At 32.2% G+C, this 22,590-nt stretch overlaps 1 protein-coding gene across 3 annotated transcripts in view; it reads left to right on the top strand.

Moving 5' to 3' along the window:
* LOC111696571 (liver carboxylesterase 1) overlaps positions 1–22,590 on the top strand; it is a 38,951-nt gene that overhangs the window by 4,402 nt on the left and 11,959 nt on the right. Inside the window, exons 2-19 of one of the 3 annotated variants that reach the window (XM_023466209.1) lie at positions 38–122; positions 825–2,289; positions 2,771–2,862; positions 4,055–4,157; positions 4,376–4,423; positions 6,153–6,203; positions 6,784–6,832; positions 7,071–7,174; positions 7,654–7,687; positions 9,077–9,155; positions 11,809–11,881; positions 14,907–14,992; positions 16,140–16,191; positions 17,435–17,523; positions 18,594–18,677; positions 19,293–19,433; positions 20,848–20,938; positions 22,239–22,331. In XM_023466209.1, the coding sequence (XP_023321977.1) occupies positions 38–122; positions 825–2,289; positions 2,771–2,862; positions 4,055–4,157; positions 4,376–4,423; positions 6,153–6,203; positions 6,784–6,832; positions 7,071–7,174; positions 7,654–7,687; positions 9,077–9,155; positions 11,809–11,881; positions 14,907–14,992; positions 16,140–16,191; positions 17,435–17,523; positions 18,594–18,677; positions 19,293–19,433; positions 20,848–20,938; positions 22,239–22,331 (2,819 nt within the window). The remainder of the gene's footprint in view (positions 1–37; positions 123–824; positions 2,290–2,770; positions 2,863–4,054; positions 4,158–4,375; positions 4,424–6,152; positions 6,204–6,783; positions 6,833–7,070; positions 7,175–7,653; positions 7,688–9,076; positions 9,156–11,808; positions 11,882–14,906; positions 14,993–16,139; positions 16,192–17,434; positions 17,524–18,593; positions 18,678–19,292; positions 19,434–20,847; positions 20,939–22,238; positions 22,332–22,590) is intronic. The other 2 variants (XM_023466211.1, XM_023466210.1) reach the window with 2 other exon arrangements.

Below are 22,590 nucleotides of genomic sequence, written 5' to 3'. Positions count from 1 at the left end.
ATATCTGCTTAATATGTAGTGATATTTTTGTTTTCAGTTGATCGTAGTTCTGTCCCTTATATACACTAACTACGCTTACCCACAGGGATTTGAAGACGCCATCTTGAAATTATCATTGAAAGGTAATGTTGTGATATTTTTAAAATTCACTATTTTGAACAAAAATACAGTTTAAAAGGAATGTAGAGTTTTGTAATTTAAAGTTGATTTTTATTTAATAAGGGGCATGTCCGATTCACAACAGCAACATTTAAATCCCCCATCTGGACAACTAAACCTATCAGATGAATTTTGATAATCATTGATTTTAAACTTGAAGCACAAATCAAATGACAGGGGGTAGGGATGACATTAGACTCCAGTAGTAGATTGGATAGATATCTCTATCATCTGACTCCAGTAGTAGATTGGATAGATATCTCTATCATCTGACTCCAGTAGTGGATTGGATAGATATCTCTATCATCTGACTCCAGTAGTAGATTGGATAGATATCTCTATCATCTGACTCCAGTAGTGGATTGGATAGATATCTCTATCATCTGACTCCAGAAGTAGATTGGATAGATATCTCTATCATCTGACTCCAGTAGTAGATTGGATAGATATCTCTATCCTCTTTTATCAGACAAAGGTTTAAAGGGTGATCGTTATTAATCAGACATGCCACTCTATTCATAAAGGGTTAGGTTTTAGAAAATAATTGAAACAAAATTCTTTATTTGTTTAAACGGTTAATTAGTGACATTTAATAAAAATTAACTTTTTTCTCGGAAAACTTATTAAAATGTATTTTTTTTTTAATTCTGACACGTTATATCTAGAAGCACAGATATCAGAGATTTCTAGTCCACACACCTCTTCCTTTATTCAACCTACTTCTACTTACCAACCTATTCCTGGTCCTTTAGGTTCAGAATTCATTTCTGAAATCTCCAGTTCTCAAGCTAACCCTGAAACATCCAGTTTCCAACCTAGTCCTGAAACCTCCAGTTATCAACCTAACCCTAAAACCTCCAGTTTCCAACCTAACCCTGAAACCTCCAGCTCCCAACCTAACCCTGAACCCTCCAGTTCCCAACCTAACCCTGAAACCTCCAGTTTCCAACCTAGGCCTGAACCCACCAACACTCAACCTAGTCCTGAAACCTCCAGTTTCCAACCTAACCCTGAAACCTCCAGTTTCCAACCTAGTCCTGAAACCTCCAGTTCTCCACCTAACCCTGAAACCTCCAGCTCCCAACCTAACCCTGAACCCTCCAGTTCCCAACCTAACCCAGAAACCTCCAGTTTCCAATCTAACCCTAAACTCACCAGTGCTCAACCTAGTAATAAAACCTCCAGTTTTCAACCGACCCCTCTAACCTCTAATACCCTACCTAACCCTTTAACTTCCAATAATCAACCTATCCTTCAAACCTTCGGTTCCCAACCCTATCCTGAACCCTCCAATACCCAACCTATCACTGAACCTTTCAATACCCAACCTACCATTGAACCTTTCAATACCCAACATACCAATGAAACCTCCAGTTATCAATCTTACCCTAAAAACACCGATACTCAACCTAAACCTGAAACTTCAAGTTCTCAGCCTTCTCCTGAAACCTCCGATTCTCAATCATCGATTTCAGTTGTTTCTAATTCTGAACCTAGCCCTGAATCCTTGAATTCTAAAACACCTTCTGCTACATTCAATTCCAAACCAACTACCTCTACTTTGTCCAACTTTATAAGTACGTATAATGTTTCCTCTGTAAATCTGACTCCATTACCTTCAATTTCATCCTACTCGAAACATACTTCAGCTCCATCCTACTCAAAACCTAGTTCCCCTTCAACAGTCTCCCAACCAACTCCTGTTCCATCAATCTCTCGTCCTACTCGTGCTTCGTCTTATTCTTCATCAATCCCAGCTCCATCCCATTCTCAACCTACTCCTGGAGTTTCTTATCCTCAAACTAATCCTGGAGCATCCTATTCTCGTCCTACTCTTGGTTCCTATTTCCCTAAACTTTCTCCATCTGTTTATCAGCCTATTAATGAAGTGACCTATACTCGTTCTACTTCCAATGGTGTTTATTCAAAACCTAATCATAGGGAGACGTATGCTCAACCAAAAACCTTATATATACCAGATACCCTTGTAGTTCCACCATACAATCAACCTACCTGGAGATCTTCACATCAACCATATCAACCACCAGTTTTACGACCAATATATCAACCTCCAGCTTTACGGCCATCATATCTGCCGCCTACCCCTAAACCAGCTGTAACCAAAAATAGGTATCTATTAAATTAATTCGTTTTTTTGGGAAGGGGGAGGATGATATTTGTTGAAAGTAGTTAAAGTTCTAAAGACAGTTGAAATACGTCGAGAACCAGTTGATAAACGCATTTGCATCATATTTTTTCTCTTAATTATGAAACGTCTCTTAAGAATTTTGTAATTTGCAACTGAACAATTTTTAAAAAAATGCCCAGATTTGAGAGCTATATCTGTTGCAACAACAAAAAATTAATAATTCTTTGTGACATTTTTACAGTAAAAGAAAGTACAAAGACGACATTGATGTCACAGTTTTGGGTTTTCACTTTGTAATTAACAGATCGACAAATCAGATGTAAATCAGAATGTAAACTCATTTTTCAGCACAGATTATTCCAAGAACCTTAATTCTATATCGGGTAGAGATACAGTGTCTACTCTCTGCGTACCGATAAATTCTCCTTTTTCGACAAAAAGCCTGATTTCAGATTGTTTCAGATTGTTGGGAACTTTTGTCTCCCTAAGTGGAAGTTTGCTGGGAATAGCTGGACAAGTAGCGAAACATGCGGGAAACTTCATTTATAACTCAGGTTAACCCTAACCCAGTAAGAAGGGGGAGGGGGGGGTGATTCCAAGCCCCCGCCCCCACACCTCTTGCCTTTTCAACTCAACTCAATAATATCTTTGCAACATGAGGGATATGCTTTGATATTTTAAATCTCTATTAGAACTAGCAGAATTAATTGTCTAAAATATCACACATCGAGTTGCAAAGTTCTAAAGATTTATCAATTCTTTCAGAAGCATTAATATTCTTTTTGTCCTAAAGAAATTGAGTTTTTGCCACAAACTCTGATTTTCTAATCCCAATACCTTTAAAAACCAATATGTCGTAAGCTTTAGATATTTCAAACTCTAAATTCTGTTATATTAAATATTTATTTATATTAAAGGTTTACGCCATCAGATATAGGGATTAGACAATTCTAGTTTGTGGCGAAAACTCATTTCCAAAAAAACGATTTTCGTTCAAAAACTTTTATTCGTTAAAAAATTAGATTTAAATTTGAATGATTTAGAACAACCAAAATTGATTTTACATTAATGAAATAGAGAATATAAAGAAGAAGATAGAAAGTTTTACAGTTGAAAGAATCATTTTAAATTTATGATAATTTTTCAATAAATTTCTTCAAACTTTTCCATTACACTGATTTCCTCGAGGAAAATTTCTCAGAATTTTTAAATTCACAGAAAAATCTCTTTTCAGTTGAATGTTTAAGAACACATAAAATCAATTTTGTTTGAATTTTCATTTTTTTAAATTAATCAAGTGATAAAAAATAAAGCTTACAGAGATCCAGACAACCATAAAAAGTTGTATTGTTAAGACAGAGTTAAATTTGAAGTGTCGCAACGTCTTGACCTAATATTTTACCTTACTAACCCACTTTCTATTTTACTTAGACACGTTCACTTTAGAACTAAAAAGCACTTTTTCAACTTTAGTTTTAAGAAGTACTTGGCAAAACTCTCTTCGACTTTAACTGTTTAGATTCGATTTTGATAATTTAGTTCGATAGAAAATATTGTTTTTATACAGACTTAATGTTTTAAAGAAATTTTCTTTTTCTTTTGCAAATACAACGAACTTTCTAAAACTAAAAATTGACATTTTAACTTTTCACAGATTTAAATGTCTTTACAACGTCAGATAGCAATAATAAAAGAATTAAAAGAAAAGTTTTTTGTAAACAATTTTTTATACTTTAATTCCTGTAGGTCATCTGGTGCGGGCTAGCGGGGAGATGCTGTCACATGTAGGTGTAGCTGTAGAGCATGGTGGAGCTGTTCTTAACTCTGCTGGGTTGGTAGCTAGACACAGGTACAGATATATTTATACATTTTTATCAAAAAAGTGGCCAAGTGGTCCAACCCTTTACTGTGTATTGTGTATACTACATGATATTGATATTATATAACATAAAGATGTATTAAATATCATAATTATATCATACGAGGTGTGATCAATAAGTTTCGCAAAAAGTCTCAGCCCTACTTTTTTTAGGCGAAACTTATTGATCACACCTGTATGTTTTTCAGTGGAGATTTGATTCATCAAGATTCAGGGTTTGCAAGAAATGCTCAAAGGTCACCATCAATTAAATATTTTAAAAAATTTTATTTTTAAATGTATTTTTCCCGTTTGTGTATTTCCCTTCCCAGTAAACACATTTATATATACATCAAGTAGAAATCTCTGATGCCTGTCTGTATATTTAGATGTCGGATCATACAGGGTGTCCCAAAAAACATGGGAATTCAGTGACGAATTCGATATCGTCTTTGTTATGTATTAGCATTGCAATACCTAATTTCAAAAGCCGTAATATTATTATGTCTGCTAAAGTTTATTTTCTGAAAAGGGTAAATGGCTGTAAAGATGTGTCTATGATGTCTCCGCAAGATGAACAGTGAAAACGGACAAGTTTACACTGTTTGTATACTGTAATTTTCTTGTTTAACTAAGTACAACCGTTTGCAGTCAAAACATAAACAAACAAAATGTAAACATAGCAGACGAAACTCTTACAGATTACAGCTTTCTCAGTAGGTATCACTATACTAAATCAAAAAATTATTTAAAAAGACGATATCTAATTAGTCACTAAATTCCCATGTTTTTTGGAACACCCCGTACCTTATAGTCCTCTGGGTCGATTTACCACAAATGTTGACGGGGAAATCAGAATAAACGCAGAATTGTGTTTCTAGCCTGGTTTTTAAATTCTAGGTTGAGAGGGTTGACTTATTCTATTGTAGTGAAAACTCCATGCAAAGCTGGGTTCCAAAGCTAGTTTTGGAAAATACTTAGTCCGATGTGAGTGTGACTCACCCTGTCTAGGAAAACAATTAGTCCGATGTGAGTGTGACTCACCCTGTACGTATTTATTTTGACTAAACATCGCTCGTTTGCTAAGATTATTGCATACATATTCCCATGGTTACGGTTTTAAACTAAAACAGTTAAACTTGATTAAAAGAAAGAAACGGAAATTTAACCATTTTACTGCAGCTGACCAACAATACAACCAGTAATCAAGTATCTAGCTGCAAACATAAATATAAAACCAGTTTAGTCTTAAAATATATAGAGTGGTCCTTAGAATAAAATGGTATAAGAAGGGGAACCTATTCCTCCCGGGGCCGGGGGAGGGGGGTGTTTATATAAAATCCTCATAATATTATTCATAAAATATTGAGTTGTTGACGAAATAGACATCTTACTCACCTTTATATTAGATAAGATCGACTTTTGTATAAAAGTAAATCAAATTTAAAAGAACTGAATTTAGAATGGTGAATATTGAGATCAATGCTTGATCTCCAATTGTTCTTAATCTCCAGATCAAGGATGTAATGCAAGAAAAGTTATTTCAGAAGTGTACACATCTTTTGTACTGCAGTGTACTGTCTCTGGGCGGTAATGTAAACACAAGACGGATGTCACAGCCTGACATGGGATCCATCTTTCACATAAAAAAATCAATGAGATATTCTTGTCATAGGAAACTATTATGTGAATTATCAAAATTATCAAAATTTAATGCTTCTAACCTCCTCGGATACTAAACGAACACTGACGCATCTATTCTTGTTTACAAATTCCGCCCAAAGAGAACTGGTTTCAATTTGTACGCAGAGTATACACGACCGCAATTAACTTTCCTTGCCTTACACCCTTGCTCCAGATTAAATAATGCTTGTTCTCTTCTCCAGATTAAATAACCGATCGTAATTAAGGATATTACTGTCTCTTTAAACATAAAATTATTTTAAAAAGAAGAAGTTTTTCTAATTAAATTGATGGTGAATACAGAGGACTAGTATGTGCACTTATCTGTCCTATCAGACAAGGAGACGATCAAAGGTTAGTTATTTTATTACTTTTATTTTTAACAATATTCCTGCTGTAAGCATTCCCCCTTCCCTCTTATATTTGAGATCATTGACAAAATGGAAATGTAGCCGAATCATCTTTGTTACAATTGATCATGATAATGCTATGCAATTTGTCCGATATGCGTTAACATTGCGTAATGCGTACATTCTAAATATTTGCGTACTCTGACGCATGCTAAATTAGCTATTTTGGAAATTCCATACGAAAGAATGCGTAACTTTATGCGTAACCCTGAATAATAGTCGAGGAAATGAGATTGCATTGAAAAAAAAACATTGATATAAAAAGTAAACCGAAATTTCAAATCAAACCAGAATGATTTGCTAAATGTTTGGAAACATTAAACCATTCTAAAATTCATACAGGGTGTCCAAAAACGCTATTTTGTACCGAACTTGATTTTAACGCGAAAGAAGGAAAAATCTATACATTTTTTAAAATATTCATTTCATTCTGCAGTTTCCAGTTTCCAGGACGTAACCAATATAACCGAATATCCATGTGCACTCTGATATTTTTAATATATTGATATTTTTTCTTATTTCAGGGTTTGTGAGAGTGAAAACTGTTCAGTTCAAGTTCAAGATGAAATTCAGGGATCAAAAATAACTTTAAAATTAAGTGAAGTTTTCCATGTTTAAAGTCCCGGAATTACTGACTTGTGGATTACTTACATCTTGATGGTGGATTTCTTTTATGACGAGTTTAACGATATTGGCTCCGCTAGAAAGCAGTACTGTTTTATCCCTCTTGTTATAATTGTAGAAATCCACAGCTAGAGATGCTTAATATTATTATAAAAAAAATGTTTCGTTGATCTCGAACCTTAAGCAGGAATATGGGCAAGGACGTATTGGAGAACTCCGGAGTTCACAAGAGGACAGTACTTTTCTTGGGTTCGGAGCAAACATTCTCGTATCAGGGTCTAGGATGATAAGGTTAGGATTAATTAGGGTTTTCATAATTTCTGTAATTTAAAGATTTAAATACTTCTAAATAACACAATAAGTAATGCCCCCCCCCCCCCGCTGATTTAAAACAGTACAACAAATACGAAATTAAGGAAAGAAATTATGGTTCATCTGTTACAAATTAGTTTATTTAAATTATTTAAATCTCTAAATTACAGAAATTGACAAACATTTTAAAACTGCCAACGAGAAATTATCTACGCAAAGCTTTTAAAAAAATGCATAATAAAGACTTCTTCTGCTAACATTAATTTTTCAAGAATTATTATTCTATCAAACATGAGAAAAGGATGCACTTTAAATTAGATTTTTGATGAAACTCCCCTGGGAAATTTAGATATCAAAATTTTGAAATTCTCTAATTTACTCCATTTTAATCCAAGATGCAGTGTTTCAATTATAAAAAGTCTCTTGTCATCGTAATTTTGTATTTTATTATTTTTTAGTGATATTGCATTTGTTAAGCTTCGCTTACTTCAGGTAAATAATAATAAAGGAATTGAGTTTTTGTCACAAACTCTACTTTTCTAATCTCTATATCTTTGCAACCCAAAGTCGTAGACCTTTGATATTTCAAACTATGAATTCTGTTAGACCAAATAATCTAAGTTTGCAATATCAAAGGTTTACATAATCAGATTGTAAAGATATAGGGATTAGACAATTTGAGTTTGTGACAAAATATATAAATAATTTAAGTCTAAAATAAATTACATTTAAATGAACTTTATACTTAATTTGTAAGTGACCAACCATTTAAAACTGTAATTTACAACGGTACCCTTTAAAACTCGACCAAATAGCAATGAAAAATATATCGGTTTATTCCTTTTAAAAAAGTATTAAATTCCGTTATGTTCCAATTCATTATCACTGAAACTTAAATGCACAAATCTCTTTAACAGAAAAAACCGCAATTTTTAACTGGAGAATAAATAAAATAACGTCTCCAGTTTGCATTCAACAAAAATTGTTGAGAGTTAAACAAATCTTTAAAAATTAATTTATTGAGATTAATGTTCAATACATGCTAACTCCTCTCTACTCCTGACTATTATATTTAGGGTATAATTTGTTTATTTGAAAGGAACATATTCTTACTCCAACTATTATATTTAGGGTATAATTTGTTTATTTGAAAGGAACATATTCTCTACTCCGACTATTATATTTAGGGTGTAATTTGTTTATTTTAAAGGAACTATTCTCTAAATCTGACAGCTCCAAGAAGTATATAAATTGATTGTATTAAAGGGTTTGTTCTCTACTCCTGACTGCTCCAATGAGTATATAAATTGATTGTATTAAAGGGACTGTTCTCTACTCCTGACTGCTGCAATGAGGATATAAATTGATTGCATTAAAGGGTTTGTTCTCTACTCCTGACTGCTCCACTAAGGATATAGATTTATTGTATTAAAGAGTTTTTTCTCTACTCCTGACTGCTCCAATGAGGATATAAGTTGATTGTATTAACGTGTTTGTTCTCTACTCCGACTGCTCCAATGAGGATATAAATTGATTGTATTAAAGGGTTTGTTCTCTACTCCTGACTTCTCCAATGAGTATATAAAATGATTGTATTAAAGAGTTTGTTCTCTACTCCTGACTGCTCCAATGAGTATATAAATTGATTGTATTAAAGGGTTTGTTCTCTACTCCTGACTGCTCCAATGAGTATATAAATTGATTGTATTTAAGGGTTTGTTTTCTACTCCTGACTGCTCCATTGAGGTTATAAATTAATTGTATTAAAGAGTTTGTTCTCAACTCCTGACTGCTCCAATGAGGATATAAATTAATTGTATTAAAGGGTTTGTTCTCTACTCCTGACTGCTCCAATGAGGATATAAATTGATTGTATTAAAGGGACTGTTCTCTACTCCTGACTGCTCCAATGAGGATGTAAATGAGGTTGGATGTATATCAGCATACTGCTTATTACCAGGTAACTTAAAACTTTAACAATTTAAGATTTTATATAATATTTTTCTAAATTTTAAATCTAAAGTGAGAATAAATAAATGAAATCATCAAATTATTTTAAAAGGAATTGCTTGTGAACATTTAAAGAATATACAGAATAGGCCTTAATTTTTGAATTTCAGAGACTTTTTATTTACATCCTGCCTTGAGAATTTGATTTGATCTGTTTTTTCTAACCCTTTATTTTAGAACAGAGAATATTGAAAGCTTATTCAAACAATTATAATTTGAACACAGTAGTTCATTTTTTCAAACACAAGACATTTAAGAAGACAGATGGCAGAAGATAAAATTGGAAAGGCTGAAGTAAAGAATGTGAAAAGCACTAGATTTGGGAGAGAGCAAAGTGGGAATAGACAAAGTGGTAAATTTTTTTGGGGGGTGTGAGAGGTTTATAGAATTATTATAGAAAAGGGGGGAATGCAGTAGGTGGAAATGTGAAGCTGGGGTATAAAGGGGGATTGGTCAGTTTAAGTTTAACTAAGTTTTTGACAGACCAATCTCAAAGTGCATTTCACGACACGACTTCAGAATTAGTTTTTGTCAACGTTGAGGAAACAATTTGCTTTGGGAATTTTTTAAAGAAAATGTCTTACGGCGCAAATATTATTGATTTTCTTTTTTAGTATTGATGATTTTTCTTTGCAGTTTTTGAAATTGACAGACAGAAAACAAATATGTCTGATCCTAAGTTCCTCTTTATTAATTAGAAAAATTCTACTCTTTCAGATGAAGATTTAAATTCCGCGGACAGTCCCTTTAAGTTGGGTCGTCTATAAAAAGAATGTAAGAAAAAGTAGAACGCAGGTTTGATTGCACTCCTTTCAAAGTGCAATTCTAAAAACTACGTTCTATTGAATGTTGGAGAATCGGAGAAAAAAATAATTCTCCTATTCTATAAGAAACCAGACAAGTGAATGAAACACAAAAATATTTTCAAATGTTTTGAAAAATATTTTCTTCAGCAACACAATACACAATTTACACCTCTCAAACCCATACCATCGTTTGTATAGTTTTGAATGGGATAAACACTGATTCATTTGAAACTATACCGCGTAAACACTTCTCTACATAATACCGTACACACTCCTTTAGAGATAGATGAAATTGTACAGTACACACTTCTTTAGTGGTAGATTATATTGTACAGTACACACTCCTTTAGTGATAGATGAAATTGTACAGTACACACTTCTTTAGAGATAGATGAAATTGTACTGTACACACTTCTTTAGTGATAGATGAAATTGTACAGTACACACTTCTTTAGAGATAGATGAAATTGTACAGTACACACTTCTTTAGAGATAGATGAACTTGTACAGTACACACTCCTTTAGTGGTAGATTAAATTGGAGCGTACACACTTCTTTAGTGATAGATGAAATTGGACCGTACACACTTCTTTAGAGATAGATGAAATTGTACCGTACACACTTCTTTAGTGATAGATTGAATTGGACCGTACACACTTCTCTAGTGATAGATGAAATTGTACCGTACTTATTCTCTAGTGACAGATGAAGTTGTTCCGTACACATTGCTCTAGTGATAGATTAAATTGTACCGTACACACTTCTCTAGGGATGGATAAAATTGTACCGTACACATTTCTCTACTGATAGATGAAATTGTACAGTACATATATCTCTAGTAATAGATGAAATTGTACTGTGCATATTCTCTAGTGATAGATGAAATTGTACTGTACATATTCTCTAGTGATAGATGAAATTGTACTGTACATATTCTCTAGTGATAGATGAAATTATACCGTACTCATTCTCTAGTAATAGATGAAATTGTACTGTACATATATCTCTAGTAATAGATGACATTGTACTGTACATATTTTCTAGTGATAAATGAAATTGTACCGTACACACTTCTCTAGTGATAGATGAAATTGTACTGTACATATTTTCTAGTGATAGATGAAATTGTACCGTACACATATCTCTAGTGATAGATGAAATTGTAACCGTACTCACTTCTCTAGTGATAGATGAAATTGTACTGTACATAATTCTAGTGATAGATGAAATTGTACCGTACACAATACTCAAGTGATAGATTAAATTGTACCGTACACAATACTCAAGTGATAGATTAAATTGTACTGTACATATATCTCTAGTAATAGATGACATTGTACTATACACATTCTCTAGTGATAAATGAAATTGTACCGTACACACTTCTCTAGTGATAGATGAAATTGTACTGTACATATTTTCTAGTGATAGATGAAATTGTACCGTACACAATACTCAAGTGATAGATTAAATTGTACTGTACACATTTCTCTAGTGATAGGTGAAATTGTACTGTACTTTGCCCTGATTAATCACACTCTAAATATGATTGTTTAATTTAAACTATTAAAAAGGATCAAAAATACATTGAAAATAGTAATACTCATTACTATTTAATATGGGTTGCTTTCGGTCATCTTCACTTTAACTGAGCATTTAGTAAATCAATTTTTTAAAACTAGTCTACATTATTAATTATGATGTTACACAAATACCAATACTTTTTGTAAATTTATAAGTTGTGAATTTTACACAGAATTTGAATTTATGTTTACGATATTTTTTTTTGTTTTTTAGACGATGAAAGAAGGAAATATTCTGACGAGGATTCTTGTAAACTTGATCTAGAAGAGACAGATTTTCTAATCAGGGAAAGAAAAATAAAAATAAAAATATTAAAGAATGTGAACACGAATTTCGTTTCCATTGCATTTTTACATTTTTAACCCTATTACGATGGGGGAGGGCGGCGGGGGAGGGAAAGTTGGACTATGTACATCACACTCCTCTATCTTGACTCTAAGGGTAAAACCATAGACCCCCCCCCTCAAAAAAAATTGGTATAGGGCTAATTAGTAATTATATCAATAATTTTAGTGCCACACAACTACATATCTCTCTGATGGTACACCGTATCTCAACTCTAGTGGCAAAATCATAAGGGAGAGGGTTTGGAATTAATTCATTAATCCCCTCTGCCCCCCCCCCCTTTCCATCTTTATTAGACAAAAACCACCCAATTGGGATACCGGGTTTATTCCAATAATGTATCATTTGTCATATTTTGACATCAAACATGGGATTTAGAGGGGGGGGGGGGCAAATTGACCCCCCCCCAGCATATCCTGGTTTTCAAGTACCTCAGCAGAGATAGGGTTAAAAATATGTGTAGCGCAATTTTCTGTACTCTTAGAATTTCTTGCATCTGTTATTTTCTAAATCTAAAATTATCAAAAACTATTTTATTTTATGAAAGTGCGCCAAATATTTGGGGTTTTCACATTAAAAAATGTACCATTAAGGATTTGACTTTAATGTCGATCGTGAATTCTTTAGATAAGAATAAAATTATACAGGGATCTGCGTTGAGTATGGTTTTTAATGGTATATCATAAATATTTTGTAAAGAAAAAAAAAACAAAGAACTGAATAAATTTCAGAATCAAAATTTCATCCTTTGTGGGTAAATAAATTTTTCGAACTTTTTTTCTTTTTTTATTCTTAAATAAATCAATTATTTTGACCAAGTCCTGATATTATGCAGGTATTCCGTATGCTGAACCTCCAACAGGCAGTTACAGATATTCCTACCCAAGGTCGAAAATCCGCTAAATTAGATTTTAAAGACACTGTTCGCCGAATTATATAGCGTGTTCTTTTTATTTCAATATCCCCCAGGCCCTTGTCTTGAATAAGACATATTTTCTTGTCTCTCTGAGGTGTCTATTTTTTATTTTTAAAAGGATTTTTATCATTTATTTTCCTTCTTATTTAAAAATTTGATGAAGAAAAAAAATGATTAAACTATATTTAGATAAAAAAAGCATCTTTAAAGCTCTTTGTTTTCTCACTTAATTGTAGATATTTACTTACAAATTTGTGTTATAGTAAACATCTTTCTGGAACCATAAACATCTCTCGTTTGGGAATTTAAAAGAACTTGGAATAATGTAGATGCTAAAATTAAAGTTTATTTAACGTAGAACAATGTTTTTTAAACATCGAACAAAGATTTGTAAACAAAAATTTTTACAGTTAATAAACCATTATGCAATATTCTTGCATAATCAATCGTACACCTCAAAGATCCTTTTTTAAAGGGGGTGACCGGCTTTGTAAGGTAGTTGAACTGAGTATGCAGTGTTGTGGAAAACTTCTTTCGGATTCATTTGAGACACATTAAACATTTTTAAAGATCTGTAAATCCTGAGTTTGAGCGCAAATTCGACGTTCAAAACTCCTACTTTGGGGGTGGATACGTTTTCAGAATTGGTTTTTTTAAATTATTAAATAACGACGACATAAAATGTAAAAAAGTTCTACAATAAAATACAGACGTCATGTATAGGAACATGTTGAGAAAATAAAAATGATCTTATCATCAATGGATTCTTGTTTTGAAGCTTCCCTTGAGAAATATATTCTCTTTGAAAAAAGTTTTGTTGATAAAATAAAATTGGTTTGACATCTGATGTCTAACTTTAAATGTTGTCACAAACTATGTAAAGAGAAAGATATCCTCAGGGAAAACTTGAAGACAAGCTTTCTGATCTAATCTAATCTACTCTAGTATAATCTAATCTAATTTTATAAAGTTCAATCTAACTTAATAACCCTTTATTAAAGTTCTAAGAGTTCAAATAGTAAGAAAAGGGCTGTATATTGCATTTTGAAGAAAGATCCCATGATTTTTAGGTTTTTAGCATAATGGGACTTTAAAAAAAGAAATGGCCACCCATTCGTACAAAAGTCTTAACAATTATTTTAAATTTAAAAACCTAAAACCCTTAACCACTCCTTTCATTCCGACACGAAATAATAGTTTGAAATGTAAAACAATAGACAGGTGTCGGTGGTTAATAGACGGATAGTCTGGTTGGTAAATCTAACCAATGATTATTCGATTTGAGGAGCCTAATCAATGAACCAACCTAACCAACAAACAAATTAGCCAATGAACTAATTAGCCAATTAACAATTCAGACTATCAGTCTATTAACCACCGACGCCTGTTTTACAGTGACCCTCATAGATAAAGATAGATTGCGCATAAGACGACATTTTTCATCTTGAAAGATATAAATGTACAGAGATGTTTTAAAGATATTCCTATTATATAGATTAACTAGGTCGGTTGTGAACATTGGCTGTTCTTATGTCATTGAGTACTTGTGGTGTACATGAGTTCTGAAGAGAGAAATTTGAGTTAGTTTAGTCCTTCTCATGACCGTCTTCAGTTCTCGTCAAGATGATAGTGAAATATTGTTGTTCAAATAATTCCATTCCCGGAGTTATTTTACACTCTATTATGATTTATGAAATCCATTAAAACACAAAACCACCCCGCTTATCACTGAAGTACACTTTGACCCCTAGAAGTATGAGTTCGCGGACTGTACAATTCTTGGTGATTTTGCGTACATATGCTATCTATGTTTATTTATTTATCTATGGTGACCCTTCATTTCTAGCGGGGTATAATATATATTCACAACGTGTAACGTGTTTTACTCTTGCAGTAAAAATCAATTTTCTAAGAGAAAACATGGATATCTCATTAACACTTGATCAGAAAAAGCTTTTAAAGGAATCATTGTGAATCGGACATATAGGCATTAGTCCTTTAATCGTATTGCATTCTTTTAATTTATTTTGTTATTGTTGACTTTCTGCAGTACAGCTCTAGGACCTGTTATCGGAAAGAAGGAAACTTTTCGGGATGAAAGATTCGAAACTGACGTCAAATATCTTTCATTCACAGGAAATTTGGATTTGAATTAAAAAAATGTTTAAAAAATTATTTCTAATTTAACCCTATTCCTGCTTGGGGGGGGGGTCAATTTGACTCCCCCCCTGTAGTTTTTTTTACATAACTCAAAATTTATTGGTCTGAGGCTGTTGAAATTTTCTGACTTTTCCTACATACCCAAAGCCCTCTCTTTAGGCCTAAACCCGGGCTTTAATACTAACTGCCTGAGTTCTCAGGCTTACTGCCTGAATGACTGATTTTTCCTGTAGCAAACTAAATCTTTGTTTTGACCCACTTTCACTTGTCAGATTTTGATAAAATTTAGCTTTTTGGAAAGCCTTTGAAAAAAGAAAAAAAATTGCACAAGTTTTGCGAAAAAAAATTGCAAATTTTTTGCAAACAACCTGTCAAAGGAAATTAGCACATTTTTAGTTTTTCTTGATTAAAAATCAGGTTATTTAAAATTTTGAAAAAATTGTTGCATATTTAAAATGGCATGGTCAAGGGCTTTTCAAAAATGTATAATTTTTCATTTTTTGGACAACTTTTTTTTGCAAACATTTCTACTATATAACTGGATTTTGCGATAAAAATTCAATTTTTGCAAATTTGAAAATTTTTTTGCAGATTCTAAAAGTAGAGCAAAAGAGCTTTCCAATAATGTATCATTTGTCATATTTTGACATCAAACATGGGATTTAGAGGGGGGGGGGGGCAAATTGACCCCCCCCCAGCATATCCTGGTTTTCAAGTACCTCAGCAGAGATAGGGTTAAAAATATGTGTAGCGCAATTTTCTGTACTCTTAGAATTTCTTGCATCTGTTATTTTCTAAATCTAAAATTATCAAAAACTATTTTATTTTATGAAAGTGCGCCAAATATTTGGGGTTTTCACATTAAAAAATGTACCATTAAGGATTTGACTTTAATGTCGATCGTGAATTCTTTAGATAAGAATAAAATTATACAGGGATCTGCGTTGAGTATGGTTTTTAATGGTATATCATAAATATTTTGTAAAGAAAAAAAAAACAAAGAACTGAATAAATTTCAGAATCAAAATTTCATCCTTTGTGGGTAAATAAATTTTTCGAACTTTTTTTCTTTTTTTATTCTTAAATAAATCAATTATTTTGACCAAGTCCTGATATTATGCAGGTATTCCGTATGCTGAACCTCCAACAGGCAGTTACAGATATTCCTACCCAAGGTCGAAAATCCGCTAAATTAGATTTTAAAGACACTGTTCGCCGAATTATATAGCGTGTTCTTTTTATTTCAATATCCCCCAGGCCCTTGTCTTGAATAAGACATATTTTCTTGTCTCTCTGAGGTGTCTATTTTTTATTTTTAAAAGGATTTTTATCATTTATTTTCCTTCTTATTTAAAAATTTGATGAAGAAAAAAAATGATTAAACTATATTTAGATAAAAAAAGCATCTTTAAAGCTCTTTGTTTTCTCACTTAATTGTAGATATTTACTTACAAATTTGTGTTATAGTAAACATCTTTCTGGAACCATAAACATCTCTCGTTTGGGAATTTAAAAGAACTTGGAATAATGTAGATGCTAAAATTAAAGTTTATTTAACGTAGAACAATGTTTTTTAAACATCGAACAAAGATTTGTAAACAAAAATTTTTACAGTTAATAAACCATTATGCAATATTCTTGCATAATCAATCGTACACCTCAAAGATCCTTTTTTAAAGGGGGTGACCGGCTTTGTAAGGTAGTTGAACTGAGTATGCAGTGTTGTGGAAAACTTCTTTCGGATTCATTTGAGACACATTAAACATTTTTAAAGATCTGTAAATCCTGAGTTTGAGCGCAAATTCGACGTTCAAAACTCCTACTTTGGGGGTGGATACGTTTTCAGAATTGGTTTTTTTAAATTATTAAATAACGACGACATAAAATGTAAAAAAGTTCTACAATAAAATACAGACGTCATGTATAGGAACATGTTGAGAAAATAAAAATGATCTTATCATCAAAAATAAGTAATCTTGTTCTATTATTAGTTTCTATTTTCTCATTATTCTGGTTTCTCATTATTTACAAAGATTTTCTGCGGATTTTCTAGAATTATCATTGAAAAGACGACATTTGAAGAATTTGAAAAAAAAATGCGAATAAATTCAAAGAAAATAAGAAATTCAATATAATAATGAAAACGAAATAATCGATTTCAGCATTGATTTATTGACAAATTTCTTTTGTGAAATGTGTTCCTAACCATCTAATTATATTACTGTATAATTTTTACTTTATTTTTCGTTTTCTTTATTTTATAATTTAAAAAAACTAATTCTGAAAACGTACCCCAAAGTAGGAGTTTTGAACGTCGAATTTGCGCTCAAACACCTTACATAGTCGGTCACTCCCTTTAAAAATATAATGTAAACCAATTAAAAAAAATGAAAAATTCCTATAAATCTGAATGTTTAGATCTGTGTCTAGCTGGGAATGTCCCCTGGATGCTACAAGACTGAAGAATAAGATGTGTCCGCAGATTAGTATAGGGGTAGATCACGAAGGTGTGAGACCAAAATATTTTTAGTTTTTTTAAAATTATATTTAAACTAATATTTTTGGAAAGAATTAGTTTTAATTTTTTGAAATTCTCGGGATAGACAATGTGCCTTAAAAGTTTTTATTTTAACAAGAATATAAAAAATGAGAGTTTACTCCCAGCGGAAATATTGTATTGCAGGCTTCTTAACATTTTGAAGAAAATAAGGAAATTGACACAAAATATCAGAAACAAAATTTTCAAAAAAAACATCCGAAAAAAATGAAAGAATAAAAGAAAATTCAACCTAATTTCAAGCTACCCTCCATTTCAAGAATTTCAAGCTACCCTCCATTTTTAGAATCTCAAGCTACCCTCCATTTCTCAAGAATTTAAAGTTACCCTCCATTTCAAGAATTTCAAGCTACCCTCCATTTCAAGAATTTCAAGCTACCCTCCATTTCAAGAATTTCAAGCTACGCTCCATTTCAAGAATTTCAAGCGAAATTCCCAACTATGCCTTTTAATAAACAAAACCAATTGAGACATCCTTGTTTTTCTATAGGAAAATATAAAATAGGACGATATCTTCCTCATCGTGACCGCTTTAATCTTCAATGGAAAATCGTTTTAAATTATGTTAACGGTTCTTTAGTGATGTTTTGCATAGTGTTCTCCCTTTAATGTTGTTTTGAATAGAGTTCTCCCTTTAATGATGTTTTGAATAGTGTTCTCCCTTTAATGATGTTGTGAATAGTGTTCTCCCTTTAGTGATGTTTTGAATAGAGCTCTCCCTTTAAAGATGTTTTGAATAGAGTTCTCCCTTTAATGATGTTTTGAATAGAGTTCTCCCCATAATGATGATTTGAATAGTGTTCTCCCTTTAATGATGTTTTGAATAGTGTTCTCCCTTTAGTGATGTTTTGAATAGAGCTCTCCCTTTAAAGATGTTTTGAATAGACTCCCTTTAATGATGTTTTGAATAGAGTTCTCCCCATAATGATGATTTGAATAGTGTTCTCCCTTTAATGATGTTTTGAATAGTGTTCTCCCTTTAGTGATGTTTTGAATAGTGTTCTCCCTATTGATGTTAAGGGTTGGTGCCGGGAACTGACGAGGACTGCCTTTATCTTAATGTTTATGTTCCACAACCACAAGGATTTAATGGAATCAACCGAGGTAGAAATAAATTGTTAAGGATTTAGAGTAATCTGTTTTTATTGTAGTTTGTTGTATTTCAGTTTAAATGTAATGGTTCCAATTGTAATTTCTTGACATTAAAAAAACATTCACAAACCATGCGTCATCAATTTAATATTTAAAGAAATCTGTTTATCATTTTTGTGAAAATTAATCACCTTAAAAATGGAAAGGTATAATTTTTGTAATTCAAACTGAAATCAGAATTTTTGTGTATGTTAATCTCAAGATCAAGTATTGATCTCCAACTTTTGCAGACCTACGGATTTATCTAATTCCTCTTAAATATCCCGTGGTGCCTACATTGAATATCAAAATCAAGTTTTAAGATTAGCGAAAAACGATACTATGAACAAAAAAATTTCGATCTCTGATCAAAATATAAGAAGAAAAAAAGAATTTTACTGTAAAATAAAAAATGCCTTATTCAAGCTTCCTGAATGCTATTAAAAATGTCCAATTTTTTGTTTAAACATTTTTTAAACTGTATCCATTAAAAAGCACAATTTTTTTTGTGTTCCATTCCAAAATCTAATTTCTGTACAAAATATTAAACTTCGATCAAAATGTTTAATATATATAATTTATTTTTAGAAAAGCTTCGGCCTGTTCTGGTTTATATACACGGAGGAGCATTTATGTTTGGATCTGGTTCAGCGTGTTGGTACGGACCAGAGTTCTGGATGATTCATGATATTATTGTCGTTACTTTCAACTACAGGCTTGGACCCTTAGGTAAACCTATACCTGCGCTTTTATTGCTACGAAATTTGCTCTCACTTTTGCCATTTCTCTATTGCCATTTTTTATTTTTCCATGTGCTCTAATGCCATTTACTCTATTGGCAATTGCTCTATTCCCATTTTTTCTATCTCGTAATTTGCTCCTGCATTAAGTTTAAAATTGAACTAAAAACTGGACTCTCTAACTACAAAGTGAAAATTATTTGTCATGCTCATACTTTTTAAGCATGTAAGAAGTTAGAAGACATTTTTTATTGTATTCCAACTTGGTGATGTAAAGTGTAAACCAGTGATATTGGTGATGTAAAGTGTAAACCAGTGATATTGGTGGTGTAAAGTGTAAACCAGTGATATTGGTTGTGTATAGTGTAAACCAGTGATATTGGAGATGTAAAGTGTAAACCAGTGATATTGGTGGTGTAAAGTGTAAACCAGTGATATTTGTGGTGTAAAGTGTAAACCAGTGATATTGGAGATGTAAAGTGTAAACCAGTGATATTGGAGATGTAAAGTGTAAACCAGTGATATTGGTGATGTAAAGTGTAAACCAGTAATATTGGTAGTGTAAAGTGTAAACCAGTGATATTGGAGATGTAAAGTGTAAACCAGTGATATTGGTGATGTAAAGTGTAAACCAGTGATATTGGAGATGTAAAGTGTAAAACAGTAATATTGGTGGTGTAAAGTGTAAACCAGTGATATTGGTGATGTAAAGTGTAAACCAGTGATATTGGAGATGTAAAGTGTAAACCAGTGATATTGGTGATGTAAAGTGTAAACCAGTGATATTGGTGATGTAAAGTGTAAACCAGTGATATTGTTGATGTAAAATGTAAACCAGTGATATTGGTGATGTAAAGTGTAAACCAGTGATATTGGAGATGTAAAGTGTAAACCAGTGATATTTGTGGTGTAAAGTGTAAACCAGTGATATTGGAGATGTAAAGTGTAAACCAGTAATATTTGTGTTGTAAAGTGTAAACCAGTGATATTGGAGATGTAAAGTGTAAACCAGTGATATTGGTGGTGTAAAGTGTAAACCAGTAATATTGGTGATGTAAAGTGTAAACCAGTGATATTGGTGGTGTAAAGTGTAAACCAGTGATATTGGTGGTGTAAAGTGTAAACCAGTGATATTGGAAATGTAAAGTGTAAACCAGTAATATTTGTGTTGTAAAGTGTAAACCAGTGATATTGGAGATGTAAAGTGTAAACCAGTGATATTGGTGATGTAAAGTGTAAACCAGTAATATTGGTGATGTAAAGTGTAAACCAGTGATATTGGTGGTGTAAAGTGTAAACAAGTGTAAACCAGTATAAACCAGTATTATAAGTTTGCACAGTGTTAGAAAATTTAGGAGAAAATTACAAAATTAAAAATGATTTTGATTAACTTATATCTTTAGGATTTCTTTCCTTGGGTAGTAAAGATATCCCTGGTAATGCTGGTATGCTGGACCAGGTGGAAGCTCTTAAATGGATTCAAGATAATATCAGGTAATATCAGGGAGAACCAAATTTAACCCTAAACAGGCTAGGGAGTCCTAGCACTCTCATTTTTGACACTATTACCGTGAAATTTTGTGACTTCTAAAGAATAGTAATTTAAAGGATTTGTTGCTAAAAAAATAAAGAATAGGATATATGGCGGAAAAAAGTCCAGTCTGTGAAAATAATCTTAAATAGCCCATACCTTTTTACACCTTTACCGAGAAATAATCGAAAGCTATGGAATTAATGTTGCCTTTTTTTCTTTAATCAAGAAATGTCATCAAGGATTTGTATTTTGTTTTGGTGAAAATTATGCATATTTTATCAAACTGAGTAAATAGTGAATAACTAGTAAATAACCAACTATCATAATGTCGACGAGAATTCCCTTGTTTTCTGGTTTTCACTGGAGTTTTCGTGCAAACATGTTATTCATGAATTAGAGTTAGTTTGGCAAACACCATTTTGTTTCCAGACTGCCTTGTCTATAGACTGACCTAGATCTTTTACTTTATAATTCTCCTCTCATGCCAATTCTCCATGTTTATGCTCGAGACAAGAAACAAAAGAAACAAAGCTCTAATTACATCAACAGTGCCCAGAAATTATATTCAAGGGGATTTTTACTTTCATTCAGTTATTCTATACAGGGGAATAATAGTACTAATCCCCCCCCCCATTTAGACAGAAAAGGGTGGGCACTTGTGCAATGCCCCCTCCCCCACACTTTTAGAACAAGACTAAGGTTGCCATTAAAATTTGGTAACTATTTGTCTCAAAATTGAGATAGAAAAATGAGACTCAATCCGTGAAATATTTTACGACTAATTTTTATTTGTTGGCTGGATATTTTTTGTCTAGAAAAACGTAATATTTTTTCATCAGAAAATAATTTTCTTGTTTAGTGGAAAATGGATTCTATTATTTTCTTATAATAAAGATATTATGGAAATATTTGACCTATATTATCTCATAATAATTTCTATTGTTTTCTAAGAGAAAATTAAGACATAATTTAATCCAATTATAAAAACAGAATTTAAGAATAATATTTACTTATGTATCTACATTATACAACACGTTATGAATGGAAAAAATACGTATATCTGAAAGAAAAAAAAAAGCTACCAAAATATAAATAATACATATTTTAAATATCCTAGCATAGTTAACAATTAAAAATACTACTTCTTTTAAAATCTAAACCAAGTATTACAAACTAACCTTTTCTATTTTTCTTTTAAATATAAACAGATATATGATTTATAGATAAATATCTGATTGACTGATTTTAAATATTTCGTAGATCCTATGGAGGAGACCCGGGTCAGGTTACATTGATGGGTCAGAGTGCTGGAAGCTTCTCAGCTACATATCATTTAGTTTCTCCACTTTCAAGGTATACAGGGTGTACCATAGTTACAGTACTCCCAGGGTATAAAGGGTGTACCATAGTTACAGTACTCGCAGGGTATAAAGGGTGTACCATAGTCACAGTACTCCCAGGTATACAGGGTGTACCATGGTTACAGTACTCTCCAGGTATACAGGATGGACCATAGTTACGGTATTCTTGCAGGTATACAGGGTGTACCATAGTCACAGTACTCTCCAGGTATACAGGATGGACCATAGTTACGGTATTCTTGCAGGTATAC

This window comes from Eurytemora carolleeae, unplaced genomic scaffold (assembly GCF_000591075.1).
Source record: "Eurytemora carolleeae unplaced genomic scaffold, Eaff_2.0 scaffold71, whole genome shotgun sequence".
Classification (NCBI taxonomy): domain Eukaryota; kingdom Metazoa; phylum Arthropoda; class Copepoda; order Calanoida; family Temoridae; genus Eurytemora; species Eurytemora carolleeae.
This window is presented reverse-complemented; position numbering and strand designations above follow the sequence as displayed.